This window comes from Ixodes scapularis, unplaced genomic scaffold (assembly GCF_016920785.2).
Source record: "Ixodes scapularis isolate PalLabHiFi unplaced genomic scaffold, ASM1692078v2 PGA_scaffold10__122_contigs__length_95168666, whole genome shotgun sequence".
Lineage (NCBI taxonomy): Eukaryota > Metazoa > Arthropoda > Arachnida > Ixodida > Ixodidae > Ixodes > Ixodes scapularis.
This window is the reverse complement of record NW_024609836.1, coordinates 78740115-78762984: the sequence shown is the minus strand read 5'-3', so window position 1 is coordinate 78762984 and position 22870 is coordinate 78740115. Positions and strand designations below refer to the sequence as shown.

Genomic DNA, 22870 nt, shown 5'->3' with positions numbered 1-22870 from the left:
TGAAGACGACAATCTTAATGTTTCTATGACATGGTCGACACCAGCAAAATTAAGCAAGATAAGATTCATCGGCCAATAATCTGAAATATCTAAAATAGGAAACCGCGTGCATCTTCCACTAGAAAATGATCCTATAAAAACTCTGCTCAATGCAATCGCACACTCTTCAATGGGCGTAGAATCACCACTTTCGTTGTTTCAACTAACAGAAAAATTAGTTTTTTTGGTCATGACGTTCCAGAAGTTTTAGGGTGCTGGATTAACATACCGAGTAAGGTGCGCGTGAAGAGCACCAGCTTGGTTTTATTAATTGTCTCTTTATATGTCTCAGGAGCAGTGCGGCATTTCGACCAGCGCCGTTCACATCTGGTAAATTTGGCTGCTCGAAATAAACGCTTCTTTTTATTTGAGAGTCGTTTGAGGGCTCTGTTAAACCACGGGGGCTGGGAATTTTCGAGTTCATGCCTAAGGGAAATATGTGGGTCAGTAAGTGATTGTACTTTATTCTTAAAAATTTGGCGATTCTCTTCCACTGAACGGTTTGGGAATCCTTTTAGAAATATATCAATAAACGTTCTTAGATCCATGTTAATTTTGACGAAGTAAGCTTTCACATAATCTCAAATTCGTTTTACGTGACTTGATGATTTAGGAGGAGAAGTTTTAACATAGAGTGCAATATGTAATGATCACTAATCCCTGGAAGACAGGATATGGGGGAAACTAGGTCAAAGTGATTTGACAGAAGCAGATCCAATATGTTTGGATATCGGGGTCACTCTCGTTGGCTGAGTAACCAAGTGAGTGAGATTAAAATCTAAACAAAGCTTGACGAAGTCATTGCATTCCGATGATGATGCAGTTGTTGATAGATTGCACTCTTTCCATATGACAGGACGTCGTTCTGGAGGTCGTCCTAGACAACGTCTACGACGTCGTTCTCGAGGACGTCTTAAACGTCGTCCTCGAGGCCTTCCTAGAGGTCGTCCTAGACGTCGCCCTTGACGTCATCCACCAGGACGTCGTTCTCGACGTCGTCCAAGACATCGTACCGTGGCCTTTCCCAATTGTTTTTACTCACGATGTTCCTGTCAAGGTTCCGCAGTTCATCGCATTTAATCTAAGGAACAGAGGCCAGATTTACGACGACCTTCTTAAGTTACGACGAGGACGGACAACGTCTTAGCCGTCCTCGCCTTTTGTGTTCTTTTCTTATTTATAATTTAGCTAAAAAGTTCGTGAGTTAAGAACGTCGTAAGAACAGGAGACAACGGTATTCTCAAACGCGTTCTTAAGTGGGACGAGGAAAGCGACGTTCTCTTACGGAAAAACTAGAACTTCCGGTGTACAGCAAGCTCCAGATCCCTGGGAAAGCTGGCTGTTTCAATAACAACGGCTTTTTTGGATGCTTGTGGATCCAGCGTTCATATTTGTCGTGGTCGATTCTTTTACTTACATACAATCATTTTATTTTTTTTTTAACTATCTGTTTAAGTATGGGGATTTAAATCACACTCGAATGTTACACTTTTATTACAGAATTGTTCAATCGCGCTGATGCCTACATAAGCTCGCCAGACAGCTAGAGGTGCTTGCGGAACTAAGCAATCCCGGGGGTGTGCGGCCATAAAAACTTTGTTACGTTTTCCTTATCCCGTAAGCCTAAACTTGCTGTGTAACGTTAGTCCAGTTGATAAGACTCGGAACAGGTTCCCAAAACCGCCGGCATTACCGTTCATACCTGGCACTTTCGTATTTACCGGCTCCTTATCTTTCTCCTCTGGAAAGGCTTATCTGGTTTCCCTTGGCGTGCCTAGATATAAGAGAGGGCGCAGATTAAACTAGGGGCGGCGTTTGCAATCTAGTGGAGTGCACCTCCCGCGCAAATGGATTGGTCGTGCGCATGCGTGAATTAGAGCGCAGTGAGGAACATAATGTTTATATCTTTAATATTTATATCAATGATCTTGTGAATATTTCCGAAAATGTCAAATTTGTCTTGTATGCCGACGACACCAGTCTGTTCCTCAGTGACGCGGATGCGGATAACCTAATAACCAAAGGAAATTTAATTTTGTCTAGATTTTTTTTGTGGTCGCGAATAAATGGCCTATATATTAATGATACAAAAACAAAGGCAATTTTATTTAAACCGTCCAATAAACAGGTAAATATAAATGAAACTCTCCATTTTCAATCCACGCCGATTGAATTAGTGAAAGAACATAAAACATTAGGTATTATATTTTCAGATAACTTACAGTGGAATAAACACATAAACCAGGTCGTCAGCAAATTATGCAAAATTGTAGGTGTGCTTGCACGTTGTCGAGCCATTCTCCCCGAAAAAATAAAACTACAAATATATCATGCATTATTTAAATCCCAAATATCCTATTGCCATCTCGTTTGGGGCACGACCACAAGGACAAATCTGAACAGAATATTATTACTACAAAAAAAAGTTTTGCGCTTTGTTGGAAACGTTCATTTCTTAGCCCACACAGAGGCTCTATTTTCACGATACAAAATTATAAATATACATCGTTTTTATGAGTACCTTTTGACTCGATCATTTCTTTTTTCTTCCCCTGAATCTATTAATTTTCTGAAACAGACATCGGGATTAATCAAAAACATACCCACCATTTGCACCCGCTACTCCGAGGAATGGAAAGTGTTTCCGTTTCGCACGAACTACAGTTACCAGTCTTTAAAACATAATCTACCCTCATTGCTAAACAAATATTGCGTAGATGACGTGGACATCTACAATATAAACCCTAAGTCATTGTACTTACTTTTTGTATAGAGCTGTTTTCGTTAACCTGTGAAACCTAGGTCTCTTTTATATATGTATTTTACGTATTGCTGTAATCTCTGCAGTTATTTTTGTATCGCCATAGCTGTCTGCCAAGTGCACGGGGCCCGGACCCCGTCAAGTCAACATTTGTTGACTTTTTGTCCGTGGCTCCGGCGTCTGTAACCCATACGGATGCAAAAATAAAAATTATTATTATTATTATTATTATAATGGGAGGAGAGGCCGCGCCAAGCTCAGGGATTCGTGCAGACGATCGACGCCTCGCGCTTCCCCTTGGCAGCTTGCATTCAAAGCGTGGCGGCGGCACGTGACCTCGACCAAAGCGATTGGAGACACTCTGGAATCTGGGAGCACTGGTTGCCCCGGGTGACACTTGTGTAGGCTCCGACGCGACACAAAAAAATGACATTTGTTTGGCAGGGAAGCCCCTGAGTTTGCGCGCATTGAGTGCCGATCACAGCAGTGATCGCGTGGCCTTCGCTCCTTTCGAAATACGTACCAGAAAAAAATGTGTCCCCGAGAATATCGCATTAAAAGAACGCGCTTGTACGTTGAGCAGCGTACGAAAAATTCACCCTACGTAAGACGAAGCGAAGCCAACCGCTTGCCTCGGCTTTTCAGTTCGGCTCGACGTTTCGGATGCGTTGGGATCACGAGCTTTTAAGCGTTGCATTTCACGCATCACAGGACAACCCACTTCTGGCGTTTTTATTTCATTTTATTTTGCAAGGCTGCAAGGGGGGTTTGATGGTTGAGTGCGTTTTCCACCGCAGCTCGGAGCGCGTGCAGCGAAAGCTCGTGCTGCAGGACCCGCACTGCCTGCTTCCGTCTGGATAGTCTGAATGAGGACCAGTCAAGCTGCTTGGACAGCTTCTTTCCTCAGCCCCGACCATGCTTATACATGGTAAATAAAGCTATTATTATTATTATTAGCTGCATACCAGCGTGTCTTCGTCTAATCACTACATCGTCATTAACGCCAACCGTGGCGGACTGATCTCCCGATTTGTGGTGCACTAAAGCATCCAATGTCAAATGACCCTCGTCAAATGCCTCGCGGCAAACGCCCCGTACTTTTTTGCCCCATTTTCAAAGCCGCAGTTTCAGAACCCGTTACACGAGCCCCTCGCTTTAGGAGGCCGGGTCCACACACCGTGACGGCGGATCATTCTGCTTTTAACTAAGAGACAGTAAGCGTGCACGCTAGCCTGCGTGACTAACCGCCGAATTCACAAGCCGCACTCCAATTGAGGGTCCCCTCCACTTCCTCAAGGAAGGCGCCTGGGCCAGTGCCGGCTTTTGCGCCTTCCTTGAGGAAGTGGAGGAGATCCTCAATAGAAGTGGGGTTTGTGAATTCGGCGGTTAATCATGCCGCAACCGACACTCAAGTGAGGAATAACTGGGTAAAGCTTTCCGTTCTTCCGGCCTCCGCTCGACAGGTTCACGTCCTTTGACGTTAAAAGTGAGAAAAGAAAAGAAAAATACACACACACAGAAAACATCACTCGCAAACAGTCACTAGTCACTCGCAAAACATTTGAAGTTCCAGCTTTTATGAATGAGCATTGAACCAAAGCTGTGGTCGACTCTGAAGCAGGGGCGGATTCACATTCCCGCCGAAATGGGCTCCGTAGAAACGGTTAATCCCGAGCTCATGGCGTCACTTATCGCAGTACAAACACCAGCTAAATTCTTCTTACGCCCATCTAAAATTATTTTTATCCTCTAAGGTATATAAAGTGTATTATTCTGCGTCCGAGTATACCTCCTTGACAGCGGAGTGCATCGCGCGCGCTGGTGATGCGAGTTATGTAATGGACAACTTGCGCGCCATTCGAAGTTTTTGGGCGCTTCGCCTTATTTTGTTGTTCCTTTCACTTAGATTACTCTTTGTAGATCCTAAAAATATTAATCAGGTTAAGACATAAAAAATCCCGGTTGATGCGCGGTGAGGACGGGGCTTCTCGCATGCGGGGAATGCGGAACGGGGCAATTTAAAGGGATTGCCCGGTCGAAACCGGAAGTACTCAAGTTTTTGCGGTCTTTACGTAGGGGAGCCTTCATATAGACAAACGTAATTTTATTTTTATATATGATCTCCGGTTATTACTTAAACCTTTTCATGAGCGTGTGTACGAAACTGCAACCCGGATTGCGCCAGCGTCAATGGCTGTCATCCGTAGCTGCTGCCTGACGTCACAAAACACAAAGGTTTGTCGGATGGTCGGGATAACAAGCGTTGGTCGATGGATGTCTTGTATTTTGTTTCGAATTATATAGTCTTCTAGGCTGTACTCTACGGAAATGCGTTCCTTCTAGTGCAGTTCCCAGCGTGTGCAAAAAAGAATCACGCCTTTTAGCAGGATATTACTCGAAAACAACCATAAGCTTCGAGCAAACGTATGCCGTTTCGCGCAGACGCAACTACGACGGTCACCGATCGAACTAAGAGCACTTGAAAAGCAAAGCATGCGGATTTTGCCTCTGAAGTGGGGCCTATAGGTACGCAAAGCGGCATCTGGGTCCACATATCGGCGGATCCACTGGATCGGTGATGAGGCTGCAGGTCGTTCCCTTTGGGGGCGATGTCCGCGGGTCGATGGCAAACGACGAATCGTTCAAATGCATGTCGTCACCTGACTTGGACGAGCTTGGTGAATCGCAGCCACGCTCCATTTTTTCACCCGGGTCAAACAGAATCTTGCTGTACGCGTGCTAAATACAACTTTTGGCACCGTTTCCAGATGGACTTGCTGTTGGTTTCAGTTTCGCTGCATAATCAAACCGATTGATCCCATTTGGGCGAGGAGTGGGTGGGCGTAGTTGGATATAGTTGGCAGAGCATCACACCCCAGCTCACGAGCCTTCTGTCCGCTTAGTGCTCAGCTCGTAGCTCTCTTCCGTGAGATGACTGCTGCATAAGCGGGATCTCTATCTTGACGCGAACCCAGTCCATACCCGCGGCTACGATACATTTTGCTCGTCACTGCACGTTTCGCGGAAAAGTGTCGAACGTCACGTCTTGGCTCGCATGTGCTGCCCGGTGATTGTGGCACTCAACCGCGCAACAAAAATCTTACACATGCATGAAACAAGCCGAGCGCAGCAACAAGAACGAAGCACGCTGCGCCGTTCATTCGCAGGCAAACGACGAGAGGGAAATGCTCGCTTTGCGTTGTGTGACGTCAGAGCACCAATGTTGCTAACCAAAAGCAGCGTTTCCGCTAGGATGCGACGGGAGCAGTATAAATTCAATTACTTTGCAGGGGGCATATAAAATTCAGATATTGCACGCACAATGCGTCTCGAGGCAATAACAATGATATTCAATTGTTTTCTCGAATACAAAATTCGACCGGACAATTCCTTTAACTCGGGGTTTTTGAAAAGTAGGACCAATGAAGCGGGACTTTTGCGACAGAGATATTCCACGCTGGGCAATCGTGCTACACCCCTCCCGATATGTAAACAAAGCACGCAGCAGAATTGAATATATACGAACACACGTAGATTTCCTCTCACGCTTCAAATTAGTTAAGCGCGTGCTAAGCGGAAACAATTTCATTTTATTTATTATTTCTACGTGGCCTGTGGAGACTACAGGGGGAAGATTGGCTTTCTGATTAACATAACGCTTTAGCGGAACATAAACGAAAACCCAGTGAAATCTCACGTTCCGTGAAATAAAACTTTGAAAGTTAGTAATCGGTATGTTAAACCTTTCGGGTATCTGTAAATTGGAAGGCGCACGAAATTGACATCGGCCAATCGAGAAAAGGCGCATAAAATGAACTACGGTGGGTTGCATTATATGGTTCTGTAAAGAGGGAGCAGACGAGTTGTCATTAACATGTTCGACGTGATAATATGAAGAAAGCTCACAGAAATACATTCACAAAACCGACAGCCAACATATCGGTAAAGTAAGTACTGAGAACTGTTACGTAACTGAACTTTTTAGATGTCAGGCTCCCTGGTTCATAAACACCTTTCGTCAACATGGAAGTTTCTTTAATATCAATCTCAAGGGCAAGACCAAGGTCGCTAAACTCGTCAAGCACAACTTTGTGCCCGAAGTTTGCGGAACGCGCTAATTGGACTCTCGCGACGCTGACGTCGCGCCGAGCGAGGTGTCAATCATTCGAACGCTCATTTCTTCGAGAGAGGCAGAATGTTGCAAAGTTCATCGAGGCGCGCGTGCGGCGCGTGAGGGGCGCGAGGAGCCCGCTGTTTGAACGGCTTCGCCGATGACGTAGCGCCCATTTGTCCCTACATCCCTACGCCAAGCTAAAATTAATGCTTTGCAGATTGCCCCTAGGCGACCTGCTGACGCTCAATATCCCTCCGAAGTTTGTGTAAAAAAGAAACCTCATTTGTCGAAGCTGTCGCTGACGTCAAAGTGACGTTTCCGAACTTTGCGAGAGCCGTGGTTTGAGCTCGAGATCTTCGCTTCGGATCGAGGCGAAGTTAAACTTTGTCAACATGGCGGTGCCGTACGCTGCGGCCGAGCTTATCTCCCGCCACCGTCGGCGTCGCTACTGAGACCACCGGGGACGCCCTTCAACTCCCCGATGACGACTTTCGGCGACAGTACCGGCTACCGAAAGCCGTTGTGCGTTGACTCTGCGACGAGCTTCGTTCGGCGCCCGGACTTCGAGGCTGCGGAAAATCGCGTCTACCATGACCGTAGAACAACAAGTTCTCTGCGTGCTCCGGTTCTTCGGAGCCGGTAGCTTTCAAGGCATAGTGGCGACTGACGAGCAGCTGTCAGTCTCCCACATGACTGTGAGCCTGGCTGTCAGAGTTGCTGCGGCTGCTATCGTTTTTTGTTTTTTTTTTGTAATATCCGAAGAGGTATTAATAAACTGGTATACAATTCAGAATGTTGGGAAACAAACAAGAACCGGGGTAATTCTTGGGTAGGGTCGAGTCTCCCGGCAGCCGTCAGAATTATTTCCCCGAAATTCTACTGGCAGTCGTCACTCATTGGCGGTCCAGTTCATCGAACGACGTGTCATCGACGGATCGTTTCATCGGCACGCGATGTAATCACATGAAAGAGATATTCTTCCGTTAGAGTTATATACACATTAAACATTTTCACACCTTTATACATGTAAGTTCGGTGTCCCATAACAAACACCCTAAAGGCCTGTTCACACATGCAGCGGAGCGCTACAAGCATAGCGCTTACCTCGCGCTAAGCGCGTGCTGACGGGAGCGTTCAGCAGCTTTGTATCCCACCGTCAAAACTGTTGCTCATGGCTGACGATAAGTAGCTGACGGCACGTGAGGAGCGCTACATCAGCGCTTCGCTGCATGTGAGAACCGGCCTTAATAAGTGTAGCGATGGACCTTATAAAAAAAAATTTAAACCTCACACCTTTAAAAATGTGTGATTTTTAAACACGTTTCTTAAAACGTGTGATAATGCGCTACACCTTTTTATAAAGATGTAAAACTGCAATACCCCTTCTCGTCAGGCTATACATTTAAGTGGGGTGTCCCAGAACTAACACCCTAATAAGTTTAACAATAGACGTTATAAAAAAAATGTAAACCTCATACCTTTAAAAATGTGTGATTTTTTAAGCGTTCCTTAAAACGCGTGATAATGCACTACAGCTTTCTATAAAGATGTAAAACTACAATATCACTTCTCGTGAGGCACGTAGCCAGGGGGGAGGGGGTGCATAAGGCCCCCCCCCCCCCCCAATCTTCGATTTTGCTGGAGCCTCCTCTCCCCCTCGCCCTCATAAAGCACTTTGTCATAGGCGCCCCCCCCCCCCCCCCCCCCCCCCCCCCCCCATCTTTATACAAAATTCTGGCTACGTGTCTGCTTCTCGTCAAGGTGTAATTACCACAGTACCTTCCTTTTTTGGGGTGTACACAGTGGCTCGGGACCGAATAATATGACTGAACAAATAAATTACACAAACGAGTCGCCGAAACAGCACGCTGCTTCTTGGCGAGTGTCGAGGCAATATCGGCCGAAAACCGGCTTCAATATAGGCCGGATGTACGATTTTGCGCCTCGTCCCGACATCCGGCAGGTATGGGTGTACCGATGCAAATAAACGATTTATGTCTAATAGCACTGGCACCACTGATCTCTTAGGAGTCTAGATCGCGGATAGAGGCCTGTATTGCTGGGGTCGAGCGGCACCACCGGCAGTCATCGCTTGACACGATCTAATGCATGCTATAGGAGAAACGGGAAAACTCAATTTTATTACGTTAGTAGGTTGTTCTCTACCATGAAACTTCTATTGTGTTTCCGCAAATAACAGTTAATATTGTAGGCAAGAATATTAAACGCGTTAGAATACCAATCTTGTTCAACTAAATGTTGTGTGGTTAGGGGGTCGAGGGAGACTTTGTTGGGCGTTCACTGTGATGTGTTTAATGAGACAAGGGCTACCGAGAGTTATTGTGGAGCCATCCGTGATTCCGGAGTCATTAAAGCTCAGCAAACGATAAGTTAGAAGACCTTTACTGGGTGACATTCGCATCATTTTAACCGCTTGTACATAGTACTTCATGGTGAAAGCTTTTTCTTTGAACTGCTGTGAGGGCTTCCGTGACAAACTATAACTCGGAGCGTGCCGTTCAGTCGCTGAACGTGCCATTTGTTTTGCAACTAAAGCAAGCGTTGTCGGTTAAGTCAATGGTGCTCCGGCCGATTTGTTTTTTTTTAAATCGATGTTCGAACGCTTGACGAATGTCTATTGGATCTCCAAGAACCCGACATATTCATCGCAGCACGTCCTAAAATGCTCGCCCTCGAGCACCGTGTAAAAGCTTCCAATGTTTGCGTGTTTCTCCCTTAGACTTGCGTGTATTGCCTCATGTGCAATAGGCCAAAACAACAAGGACGAAAACGAAGGGAGAACTAGACAGGACGCGGCGTATTGCCGGTCGTCAAGCAATGGCCGCCGGTGAGGCCAGTGACGGGCTCCCGATTCGCGATCCAGACATGCACTGTGAGAGCTCTAATGCATCACACCCGCGGAGTGCTTCACGGAGAACAGGCGCCGAACGAACTTGCTGAATGCACCGAGTGCAGACTGATGCTGTCGCCATAGATGTTGTAGAAAAGTACCGACCTCAAACCGAAACTCGCGCCTTTTTGTTCGACGTGATGGGTGGGAATGCGAGAGTGCCCCCAGTCGCTGCCATCGTTTATCTATAAACGTTGGTTGGTGCAACGTGGAACTTACATCTGCGATGACTTCCAATTAAGCAAATCGGCTGTCAGAGATATCTACAGACGGCGTAAGTTTCCGAAACCAGCTGACTACAAAACAGCATACACTTGAGAAAATTGATGGCACTGTACGCGCAAGAGCTTGCTTCGTTTTAAGCATAGTATTATGAGTGAACCACTGAAAGGATACGGCTTAAATCTAGTTCTTTGGAACATCTAGCAATACGTTTCGTAAGACTTTTTATTTCCCTGGTGAGGGCATTGAGAACGAGAGCTTTCTCAAAACAAAATATGACGGGGCAAGATAGCTGCCGTTCAAATATGACTTTGCTTGAGTCTCGGGCAACGTCTCCATGTTTAGCCTTCCCGGACGCTGAGTGAATGAGTGAATGCGTCAAAGGTTTCTGCTGTGGGAGCTTTGTCGAAAAATGTTCTACTTTTCACCCCTACACAAATGATGCTAGATCTTGCGGCCTCTGTGGTTGCCCTGACCCTTTCATTACACATTGGTAGGTTTCAGCGTCTGTACGGCTACAAAACGATTCAAATTTTGCAAATAAAACACGGGCCGTCGATTCCTCCCTTCGTGAAATATCAGACGCTTACAATTCAAGCTCGCGTTTGAGTGTGGCCCGCGGGACGCGATTTCGAGCAGAAAACTAACTTTCTCGTTCAGTTCCGCTGTGCGAATGCCGCATCGTAGCAGACGAACTCTCGTCGTCTGCTCTCACTTCTTGCCTGGGCGAGGCATGGCGGGATTGTCGGCACTAGAGAGCTTAAAGACAACGTACAGCGAGCGGTGTGAACGCTCGCCTCCCCGCACTGTCTCGTGCTCTCGTGCACCGCCTAGGGATCGCGGGGGATTTTTCGTCAAAAGTTGCGAAGTTGAGCGCGCGCAGGGAGGAGGAAACTTTGCGGCGTTCTTTTGGTCACTCCCCCCGCTACGTCAAAAAGCGAAGAATGTTTTGCTCCACGAGTTTAGCTACACAAATGTCAAAATCATTGACGACTGATCCATACATACGCACGTGCAGCGAGCGATTCAATGATCGGATTATTTAATGTCCAAATAACGCGCTGTTTCAATAATCTAAAAATGTTTACATTCATCCGTAACATGTATATATTTTTATGTTGCGTCGTTTGTTTTTAATTTTTACCCTTAAAAATCTAACGCTCCTAGTTTAAAAAAAAATTAAAAAAAAAAACACTTGGAAAAGTATACGAGTGTGACGAGGGGATTCTGTGAATTTCCGAAGCACTTACCCCACTGAGCCGAGAAGGTGCATAAGAAGATCACTGTAACTGTTCCGTACCAGATTCTGACAGCCATTTTTGCGGTATACATTGACGGATTTTGGTTCTTATACAGCACGAAACCGACTGGCGCTTAATATACGCGTTTGCCATGGCGGCAAGTACCCTACTCAAACACGATAAAGACCGTATACCACTTCCCGGATGTTCGTCGTTCGCATGACTGTGACAGGAAGAACTGAGTGAGAAAGAAGCTATAAAGAGGATCTCGAATGCGCAATGTCGGATGCAGAACTGAGCGATTAAAGATTTCGATGACGGATGTTACATCTCCGCTTGCCAATCAGTTGCGAGCTTTGTTGCCCGACTCCAACGCTGATTCACACTTCCGCGTTTGAGCGCGTGACCAACAGCATTACAACGGCTTGTGACTGCTTACTGCGGATAGATGAAGGGGGCTGAACTTTTGTAATCGGGCGTTGCCTTGAGCCACCTATAGCCACCAAGCCACAACTTTATAAAAAATGAATGTATTAAGTCTTTTAGCACCATACTTGTAATTTTGAAATTCATAGAGCCAGGTAAAAGAGATGACACATATCGAGGAGCCCTGGCCAAACTGGAGTCAACTTGCATTTCCTGGTCTTTTTTGCGTTTTACGCGTCCTTCGTTAAAGCCAGTGTCAAACTGCTCATACATCCTACAAAGGGCAGTCAACAAACACGAATCACCGCGGTATCAATGGTTCGGATGCCGCGTGTCGAGATTCTCCTTGAATTCGTTGATACGCGGCATTCGAAGCACATATCTCGTGGTGAATCGCGCTCGATTCTAAGGGCAGACTGTCTCTTGTATCATGTACAAGCAGGGTAACACCGTCTTTAAACGCGGGCTCGAAATAATTCTAACAATGTGATAGGCGACTATTCGCGATTCCAACTAGCTATAGGTGGCGCCACTCATTTTCCAAAATGGCGGTTATAGTGAGGGTCGGACATGCGTGCCGCTGTTGAGCCCATAGAGATCATACATACTAACTCTAGAGGAAAAGGTCCGCCATTTTCCCATACATTCTGGCTGCCGCAAGCGGCGGATCATGCAGGCAGACCCTCGGGGTCCCAAACACGGTTACATCATCAGAGCAGTTTCGTGAACTTCAACAATCCACGAACTTACCGGTGGAAAGATATTCGGGTTCCTTTCGAAGCTTTCTTTTTGCATAGCGCGCAGACATACGCGAGTGGGCGGAATCAAAAGGAAGGATGCCCTTCCTAGTTCGAGGCGAGTACTTCCAACAAACATGGTCCCCAAAAAAAACGACAGCTCTAGGTCCAAGAATTGCAGTTTGCTTTCTTTTTGTAACTCATGCGTGAATGTCAACCCAGAGCAACACAATTTAAACACGTCTAGCAACTGAGGGACTTCACTGCAAGGGGGCCCCGCCGAGCGGCTAAGGATGAGGAAATCGTCGACGTATCTGAAGATCTTCACATTGTCATCGTTCGAAATGTTCAAAGCGATGTTTTTTCCACAGCTGCCTAGAAAAAGTCACACAAAACAGGTACAACACTGGACCCGATGCAAAAACGCCTTTTTTTTGCACATAAAGACCCCCCCTCGAATGACGCAAACGTATGTTTTAAGTAAAAAACCAGGAGCTCAAGAAAGCTATCAACACTGATGCCCGAAGAATTCTGGAAAGCGACAACTCCGTTCTGGTCTATGCATTGTCTCACCGCCGAGAATAGGGGTTCATGAGGAATCGAGTAAAATAAATCCTCGACGTCGATGGAAAACCCACTGCGCATGCACTGGCCCCCTTGCCTCAAAAATTCAATGACACATTCTGAATTTCGCACTATGAACGGATCATGCAACTCAAGCGCGCACAAATGTTTGCGCAGGAAATTACCCATGTGAAACTGCCAAGCGCCTCTTTCTGTAACAATGGCCCTAAAGGGAACTTCAGGCTTATGTGTTTTAGCAGTAAAGAATATGTCGAGGTTCAATTTCTTGCTCGACTTCACGCTCTTTAGCAACCCCGATAGTTCCAATTTGCTGCATAAGTCCTGGGCCCGAGATTTCACCTTTGACAAGGGTCCCGGAGAGACTCGCTTGAAATTCTTGTCGATGGCCTGGCTTGCCTTCGCACCGTACAGAGCGGACGGAGCAACGATGGATCCTCCTTCCTTGTCAGCAGTAACCAGCTTGAGGTTGTGTTCCGAAATGTAGGTGACGATGTAGCTGGTCTTGAAGCTTCTCGTTGATTGGCCAGCGGTGCGTTGGAGAACGTCCACGCCGTCGGCCACGCATCGTTCTTGGTGCTCAGGCACAGCCAAGCCGCCCATCCATCTCACCAAGGACAGCTTTGTGACGGGGCACAATCTCGGTTCCTGGCTAAACTTTGGTCCGTGGTCTAAGGCAGACTTGATGTCTGGTGGTAAAGTGGCTACTCCAAGAATGGTGACACCCTCTTGCTTCTTGACGCTGGCGGCACTCTTCTTCACCAGCGAAGTCCGGACTTGCTCCCAAAGGACATCTGTGTATTGTGCCGCTGTTCGAAGGTGTTTTCTGAAGGCTTGTTCCGCAGCGTGTGTCCCGGCACCAGAAGAATAGCACGTGATCTTCAAGCAATCCCTGTACCTCTCAACTTGTTCCAGGTCTCAGACCTGGAACAACAACCTCCGTGAGAATGTTCCAGAATATGGTTGTGATAAAATGCGAAAGTTGAAGGTTATGACGTTTCCCGTGGATCAAGTGATGCGGGGGAAAAAAAATTACAGGAGGACACTTAAGACTGTTTACGTGAAGGAATGCGAAATCATTCCTACACGCAGCGCATTCCTGCAAGCAGCCTGCCACGTCTTACTATCGAACACGGCGCTCCGGCGGCGACATCCTGCACGCTACCCCACTGCGCAGGCGCAGCGATCCCCGCCGGCTTCACGCCTTCCGTGACGATGCATCTGCGTTGCTGTGCTTTTCTTTGTGTGTTATTCCCGAGGCTCGTCCGCTTTGACCTTGAGCGCTCCGCCTACTTCCGTGAAGAAGCATCTGATATCGCGTGTCGCAGCCAATGGAATTTAGGTGTCATTTCGTTGCTACAGACACCGGCTTCGCTTTATGGGACAGTTAATACTTTCGCTTTAAACCTTTTCTCTAGGCGCCGACATCCATATTTATGCAGCCCAAATATGACATTATGCGTGCCTATAGCGTTAAAAGCTATAAAAAACGAAACATTTTATCAGCGAGAAAGAACATATTGTTTTATTCCTGTCTTAACACGTGTTCTGAGGAAAACAAATGCTACAGGCGCCCACAAGGGCATTTATTACTGTGATGAATATTAGGCGTAGGGGGACCTCGGCTCATTGAGAAATTTTGTTTTTTTCTCGTATCCTTCGATCCAGGTAACCTCACGTTCTCCAACTTTCGCATTTTGTCCCCACCACCCTAGCGCCGCGTTCTCAAAGTATTTTCATCTTTCTGCGACGCGCAGTTTATTTGTACGGGCCAAAAAAAAAAAAATAACAAACGCACTCTGGTCGATTTGGGCCATGTAGATGATTGTGACATATTTGAATCGCATAAGAAATGATCTTAGGGACAAAGTAGGCCGGAGGTTAACCGTCTGGAGCATTTATTTTCGTAAAGGGAAGAGCGAAATGCATAAGGCAACCCATTTCAGCAAAATCTTCGGGCTCGTGGTGATGCCGCCGTTCCCGTCGTTGCAGTCGATACTGCTGCAATTCTTCAAGTCAAGAGGAGTGGTGATGCCACCGTTCCCGTCGTTGCCGTCGATTCTGCTGCAATTCTTCAAGTCAAGATGAATGTTGAACGAGTCGTGCATGGCTTTCATCGCAGGACTGTCTCGAGTACACTTTGTTGTCGCATTCAGGAAGCAATTATAACGGCCAGTACTGCGAGAAATGAGAAGTGAATAGGAGCGGACAATTATGGAAGGGAACCTCTCACAGATTTATGAACCTAACCACTTTAAACATCGTGAATATTTCATCCGAGATATGATGGTTTCAGATTGCGTTGCCTCAAACAGTATTTGGATTTTGGTGATATAAGTCAAAACTTACAACTTACCCGTCTCTATTAAAACCTAGCCATCTCTATCAAAAGCGATTAAGAATATGATTCCAAAGTAAACTTTTCATTATTTTGTCTTTTTCTTCATTCAAATTTATGTTGTATGGCTTTTTAACGGAATCCCCTACCCCAAACACTTGTCCATCCGTCCGATTGTTCATTAGTTTGCGTATTTTAACGCTTTATTTAGCGGGAAAAGTAACGTCACAAAACATTTTGATGTCACTGGGCATCACGACCTGACTCCGCGACTTTGTGTGACCTGAGATCACGTGACCAGAGGTCACGTGATGAAATTTTTTGTTAAATCTAGAGGGAAAATTGATGTCACGTGATCTGACATCACGTGACATTAAGTCAGGTTACGTCAACTTTTACGCTATATTCAGTTAAGCCATTAATACACTATACACTAAGAAGAAATTTCTTAGTGTCTTAGCAAATTAACAATAAATTGTTCTTTAAATAAAGCAGTACAGGCATTGTAAGGCTTCAGAGATAAAGGCCACAAATAATTATTGTTATTTTAGTGCAGGCAATAATTACCTATTAATATGTGCCAAAGATATCCTGTCAAGGTCAAGACTCACGGAGCCTTAAAGCAAAATTCTACTAGCTTAAAAAAAATATTATTCTGAAAAAGTTTACTGACTCGTTTCCTATCTCATATTCATCTAATAGTGGTAAGCTTGTTTAACCAAAAAGAGCCACTGATGCACCCTTCTGCTGACTCATTATATTATATCTGAAAACAAATTTAGCTGATAATAAAAATTTAAAAAGGGTCTTGTTCTTAAACATTCTTTACCGCGTGAGCTAGCGCTTGACAGAATAAAAAACAGTTATTGTATATATATATATATATATATATATATATATATATATATATATATATATATATATATATATATATATATATATATATATATATATAGTACCAAATTTGTCTTCTCTATCTCTTTCTGGTATTTAGCTGGAATATTCTCATTAAACGAATTTCAAAAACTCTGTACAACAGGTTTATGCATACGTAGTTCTTAGTCATTACAACTGAACTTAGTTTAAGCATTAAACCGCTCATCGTGCAGTCGCCACCTTAAATCGCTCCTATTTTAGTTGTCGTTACCTGCAGAGGTCTTGAGGCAGAAGCTCCAAGCAGGATTGGGAGGCACTTTTGTTCAGGCACTGATTCCACTCAAGTATACCTAGAAATGCGAGAATTGTTCAAGCTAATTACAGACATTCTTTTTTTCTAATAAACATTCTTGCGCGAAGAAGCTCCCCATTTGCCACTCGGAGGGCACTGTAGCTTATGAGAGAGAGAGCATGTTAAAAAACAGCGCGATGGGGACGAGGACAAACAGGGAAGAAGGGAACACAAGACAAAGCGCTGTTTTTTCCCTTCATCCCTGTTTGTCCTCGTCCCAATCGCGCTGTTTTTCAACATGAACTCTCACCAACTCGCCCAGTTATAGAGAGAGAGTTTCATGAGTAAACAGCCTGCGAGCAAGAAGGTGCGACTCCCGATTTTAATATTTCTCGTGAACAATTGAATCGCTTTTGTCAAAACTTGTCATATTGTTTAGAGTGCTTATGTGGAGCTTCAACCTAAGCGATAAAACATTGGCGCACGTTGATACCCTGTCTCGGTAAATAGCGGAAAGCGTCGATGTCGTGTTCGAGCTACTTCGTGTAACGTACTGTGCTCACGTAATTTATGCGTGGCTTGCACGTGACGTTACTGCACCATACTGGTGGTAATTTCTTCGTTTTCTTATCTAAGTGAACAAATTCGGTGGCGCAAAGTGTATACTGCAATGTACGTGGTCAGCAGGAAGGTTACCACAATGGACCGCAATATGACATCAATGCAAGGCATGTGTGCGGAACGTACTAAACCCTCTGACGCGTGACAAAAAAAAAAGAAAAAAAAAGGCAAAGCTGGGTTATGATTCGGACATCCCGTAGCGTAAAGCGGTAATATACAAAGCCATGCCCTCAATTTCTTAGGCTGTCTGCGTCTATAAATGTGTACAATCTCGGGGGGGGGGGGGGGGGGTTCTCGTGGCGGCGGCCGGAAACCGACTGGAGACAGCAGCAGTTTTTCTGGTCAAGCCAACAACATTTGAAGAAATCGAAAACCTGTGCAAAGGGTTTTTGAGGTCAAGCGAAGACGCTGATTGGATACGAGCATTGCGCCAGCGTTCGGATGTGCTTCGTATCCAATCAACGCGTCGAAGGACACTCGACGTCAGGCTCGGGCCCGATTGCGAAGTCGGCGCCATCCGGGTGCAATGACGTTGCATGGAAGTAGAGAAGGGTTTCCACAGGTATTGATTATTCTACACTTCGTTTCGCTCTAAGTCCGACCGCATTCGACGCTACCGCCTGGTGGAGCCAATCAAGTAACCGACAAAAGTTCACATTTCGCGCTGATACCAAACCGTAATGACGCAGCTTGCTATAACCGCAAAGATTTAATTGTAACAGTTGTGCACGAGTGCTAACCAAGGGCTGATATCAAAACGAAACGTACGGACCCTAATACACTTTGAGAAGATGAACTCACTGGTATGAAGGTGTGGGTCGCACAAGTGTGAACGGAGTGAAGCAAAATCACTTTTCAGATATTGGAACCTTTGCTTTAGGTCGTCCGAGCATCCTCCAATCTCCGTGTATTTTGTGCAAGAATCGACGGACTTCGAAACCCTGAAAACATCGGTCAATTTAGTCACAGCACATATGAACAAGTGTAACTTCTTTACGTTCTGACGAGCGCGATGACTAAGTTACGATTTCTGGCACACCAAAATTCAACGTCAGTTTTAAAGAAGGCAATCTGTGGCATCTTGAGAAGGATAATTTGGAGTCCGGAACAGGAGACATCAGTGAAGCATATAATCAATAAAACACACACTGGCACTTACAAAAGTTCCTGTATTCACATTTCTAAAAGTGACACAACGAAGAGTGTTACTTATAGCTTTTTTCCAAATATGTTTCGTCATTGGTTTTCGAGGTTTTTTATACGTGTGTGCGGCAGAAATATTTTAGCAGTTGTGCTTTCCAGTCATTCCTTGAAACACTTGTTCAAGTCATATCGATAGCTGCTCACTTCTATGAGAATATGAATTTATTTATAGATACTCACACCCTCATATCAATGAAATATATTGTAAAGAAAGAAACGGCAAGGTGATCGAATTATGACATTTAACAATTTTACACCCTCTTTACAATCTAATAATGACACGAAGGCACACATACACACAAAACAAAATTAAACAGTTTACATTGAAAAGAAATTCCGTCAATTAAGTAGTCAACAGAGTCTTAATTTGTTAGCGATGCAGGCAATTTCTTCGATTTAACAACGGATCGAGGAAAGATGACTACTTGAATGTGTCTAGTCGTACTTAATACTCCAGTTGATGAATGCGCATGACAAGAGCGGGTATTTAGGCGACTGAGAAGCTGATATATTTTGTACTATCAACGTTGAGTTTTCCTTAAATCATTAGAAACAAAATCTTCGCTCTGTGTTGCCGCGCTCCTTCACTCAGCTTGATCAAGTGAAGTGTTGTAGACGTTCTTCAAAAAAAGGAACGAAAGCTCGTTCCTCGTTCCTTCTGATTTTTGGAACGTGTTCCCGTTACCAGTTACATTTGTGAAAAAGGAACTCGTCCCCGTTACAGTTTAAAAACATGGAACGTACCGTTACATATACGTTATATTTGTATTTTGATGATTACCATATTCAATTGAAAAAAACAGAGTTGTTTTTGTTGTTTTTTAATCTATATCATCAAATGGCAACATACGATTTTGAATGCCGTGATGGAAGGACAGGAGATGGAGACAAGCGGAAGCAAGGTTTTATTTATTCATATATTCACGTTTATAAATCTCAGCTTTGGGCCATATTTATCTTTGAGGTGGGTAATTCAGACGAGCCAAATGCACTGTTGCACGCGTGTTTTACAACAATCTCACACGTTTCCATCTAACAAAGTTTCTTGTTCGAACTTAACAACACTTGATTCTCGATGTTTCTGTCCGCAAGAGGAGCAACTGGAGAAGAGGGTAGGGTTTTTGGAAGGCCAGTTTTGAAACCTGCCAGTCCTTCGTGAGGGTTAGATTCATTGTTTTGTTTTAAGGTGGGGGACAACGGGAGAATGAATAAAGGTTAATTTTTGTGTATACTTTGTTTGTTTGTTTGTTTGTTTATTTTGAGTGCCCAAAAACAGCCAAAGCCTATACATTGGTGCACTTGTTAGTAACATTTCAGATAGCATATAAACACAAACAAGAAAAGTATGGTCGCCTCACACACCTCTAAAGAAAAAACACAGGAATTGAATAGTTGCAAAGCATGAACATTATTTCAATACATGAAGCAAGCACTTCCTAAAATGAGGTTGGTTAGGGTTGAAAATGTCAATGCCATCTGATTCCAGATGATTGAAGTAGTTTTGCAGTCGGCCCGAGGGTGACGTAAAGTGACCAATGTTCGGGATACAAGGTTGCCTTGCATGTCTGGTCACCTGTTGTTCTGTTGTCACTTTAGGTCGTTTTCTGAAAATTCATTGATGGCTGTAGTCGGCGTTAGATTTCTGGTGTACGAGGATTCGTCAAAGAAAGTAACTGAGTTTGAGACGTCCCTTTTTCTGTGTATTTTCTTTCGACTAAAAGTTTTGGTTTTTTGTACTGCAGTCTTGGCCAGCGAAACAAATGTATCGATGCCCCTTAGCTTTCCTGCACCCAACTGTTTCCAAGAGAAAACCTCACAAAATAAACCTTAAAGCGCCATTCACACACTTGCAACCAAGTACGACCGAGAGAGACACATCGGTTTTTAAGCCTCTTGAGAGATCTTAGGACCAGCTCCACAGCAGCGGATCCGGTCCTAAGTCGTCGCAACAAGCTTAAAAACCGGTCTTGTCTCGGTCAGTCTGACTCGGTTGCAGGTGTGTGAACGGGCCTTAAAGTGCCCTTCACATACTTGCAACCGAGTACGACTCAGCGAGACAATACCGGTTTTTGAGCCTCTTACGACGGCGTAGAACCAGACGCGCTGCTGTGGAGCAGGTCCTTCGCCGTCATAAGTTGCTTAAAAACAGGTCTTGTCTCTCACGGTCGTACGCGGTTGCACAAGTGTGCCTTAAAGGGGCACTGACACCCCAAAGGTCGTATTTATTTTTATTGTCTAAAACGATGCAAGTTGCAGTCATAGACACGCAAAAAAAACCGCATCGCGAAAAAAAAATTTCCCGCGCGCGCGCGCGCCTTTTTGTTTTTGGCGTTTGATTTTCCCGCCTCTTGCCTCCTCGCTTTTTTTGATCGGTGACGTCAAGAATCATGAAATTTAGAAGCTTTGTAGGCGACATCTCTATAACATTTAATTACGGCAATCCTAAAACATGTTTTTTAACGCAATTGCGAACGCACTACGGCCCTTCTTTTTGAAATACCAAAAATCGGGAGTTCGTTGTGGTGCCGTCTCCTGGATTTGTATCCTCCAACGGGAAACAGGCGAGACCGCTTAAAACCGGTCGCCGGAACGCCGGCGCTGGCTCCTTTCCCCCTCGCTTTGGGTCGCCATGGCAACAGCAGGGAGTGGTGAAAGAAAGGAGACTCTCAGGTCTCCTCAATTTTTGACGTCAAGGCACCGGCGCCGATCGCGCGGGAACTTCGAATTCGGCATTTGGAAATTGTTTTTTTACTTCACAAATACTGAATTCCCAAATTTCAAATTTTGAGGGTAATGTCCCGGCATCGTTTTCAATCGTTTCGGATAATAAAAAAAAATATGATTTTGATGTGTCAGTGCCCCTTTAAGATAAGTAACCAAAAAGTTAACAAAACCCTGCTCTTGGTTTTCTACATTTTAGAATTTCCCTTTTAAAATAAATTGAAAATTATCCCACTGGACGAAAAAAAAAGGACCGCCGTTCCTTCTTCCGTTTCAGTGAAAAAGTAACGCGTTCCCGTTCCACTGATGCAAAATGGAACGCCGTTCCTTAGAACACTGATCAAGTGCCCCTGTCACTCATTGCCGACGGCGAGCTTAGTGTCGTATTTGGTGGGTATAAGCCTGATCGCTTTTTCCTATCGCATTTTCTTAGTGGCGTTGATTTTCATGAATGAGTTTTCCTTTAACTATCTTCCTTATCTTGATTACGAATAATCTAGATCATTAAAAGAAGCCACAAGAATTATATTACCGCAGGGGGTATATATATATATATGCTTGATTACTTGAATAATTAACTTCTCCCTCAATTGTAATTATTTTATTAGTTGATTTTTATATTTCATCTACCGATTACGCTGCGCAATTACGAGTAAAAAAATGGGCGTATACTTTTGCTCGAGTGCCTTTCTGAGAGTATCTGGATCATCTTTTTTCGGGCTCTCAGTTCTCAAGATGATGCTCCTATCTTCACGATGGAACTTCAAAAACTGTACTCACTTGCAATCTTTAGCGAGCCGTTGTTCCTCTTTACCATCTGGAAATGAGATCTGGTTCATGGCCCACTTGGAACATCCCCAATATCTTTCGGCATCGCAGGGTTGTTTTCCCGACGAACCTTACAAGAGAAAAGTAAAATAAACCTATTGTGACGCTTTCAACGAGTAATATTTTCCGGTATTGCTTTTCTAAGGTTGAAGTGGGAGGAATAATACTTTAAACATGCGTATCAACACGAGGAGTCATGTTTAGCCCATGGTCACTGTCAACTAAAGAAACGTAGGGTATGGCTCTCTACATTCGCGCCTATCGCTTCGGGATTGGCTCTTCAGCGGTGGTGCAGGCTAATACCGCAATTTGATTGGCTGATAAGTGATCTCAAGGTACCCGGAACTCGCCACGCCTTGCAATTCTTACGTTGTCAGGGCCCATGGGTTGAGATAAAAGGCATTTGAGAAGTGTGGGGCAAAGCATATGCTAGCGCTCTGATCAGCGATCTAGTGCTCTACGTGTCCTTCTGCAAAAAGAAAAACATAAATTGGGGGACGCTTAAAGGATACATGCAAAAGAACAAAACATTTCTCTTAAACCCCTTGGACGGAAAAAGGGTGTCACAAAATAAGAATAGGAATAGTTATTTTTCCATTAAGTACAAGGACATAATGGAAGGAGACTGAGGAAAAAAGCTGCATTTGTGCAGCTTGACGAGTCACTGACCCCCCTCCCCAAGTGGCAACAGCGGCAGGTCACAAAAGAAATGTATCACTTCATCAACGAACAAACATATAAAAAGACACGGGTCAGTAATTCAATATATAACATTCCAGTGGTGGCAGAGAAATTAGTTCTGTTAAACAGACGGTTTAGTAAAAAAGCAAGAAGTACACATTAAAAGGCTTAGATATATATCGCGACTATGTGTGACAAAGTTGATTTCATAGAAGTGACGCTAGACACAGAATAATGATTAGAAAGAATAAAGCGAACGGATTTTTAACGCCTCCCA

The 22870-nt window shown here is 44.7% G+C and overlaps 2 protein-coding genes across 2 annotated transcripts in view; both read right to left on the bottom strand.

Moving 5' to 3' along the window:
* Positions 1-11455, bottom strand: part of LOC120849256 — a 49394-nt gene extending 37939 nt beyond the window's left edge. Inside the window, exon 1 of the mRNA XM_040221449.3 lies at positions 11298-11455. Within this exon, the coding sequence (XP_040077383.2) occupies positions 11298-11379 (82 nt within the window). The 5' untranslated portion in view covers positions 11380-11455. The remainder of the gene's footprint in view (positions 1-11297) is intronic.
* Positions 11456-14931: 3476 nt separating this feature from the next.
* Positions 14932-22110, bottom strand: LOC120849257. The gene is made up of 5 exons (XM_040221451.1): positions 22101-22110; positions 21865-21982; positions 17962-18101; positions 16519-16597; positions 14932-15211 (listed from the first exon to the last, which is right to left on the bottom strand). The coding sequence occupies exons 1-5, from the start codon at positions 22108-22110 to the stop codon at positions 14932-14934; spliced, it is 627 nt and encodes a 208-aa protein (XP_040077385.1).
* Between the last annotated feature and the right edge of the window lie 760 nt (positions 22111-22870).

Excerpts from the sequence above, each read along its gene's own strand:
- LOC120849257 (XM_040221451.1), bottom strand. Across the intron at positions 18,102-21,864 it reads CGGCTCGCTAAAGATTGCAA|GGTTTCGAAGTCCGTCGATT; the intron begins GTGAGTACAGTT and ends CGATGTTTTCAG. Across the intron at positions 16,598-17,961 it reads CGACCCACACCTTCATACCA|GTATACTTGAGTGGAATCAG; the intron begins GTGAGTTCATCT and ends TCGCATTTCTAG.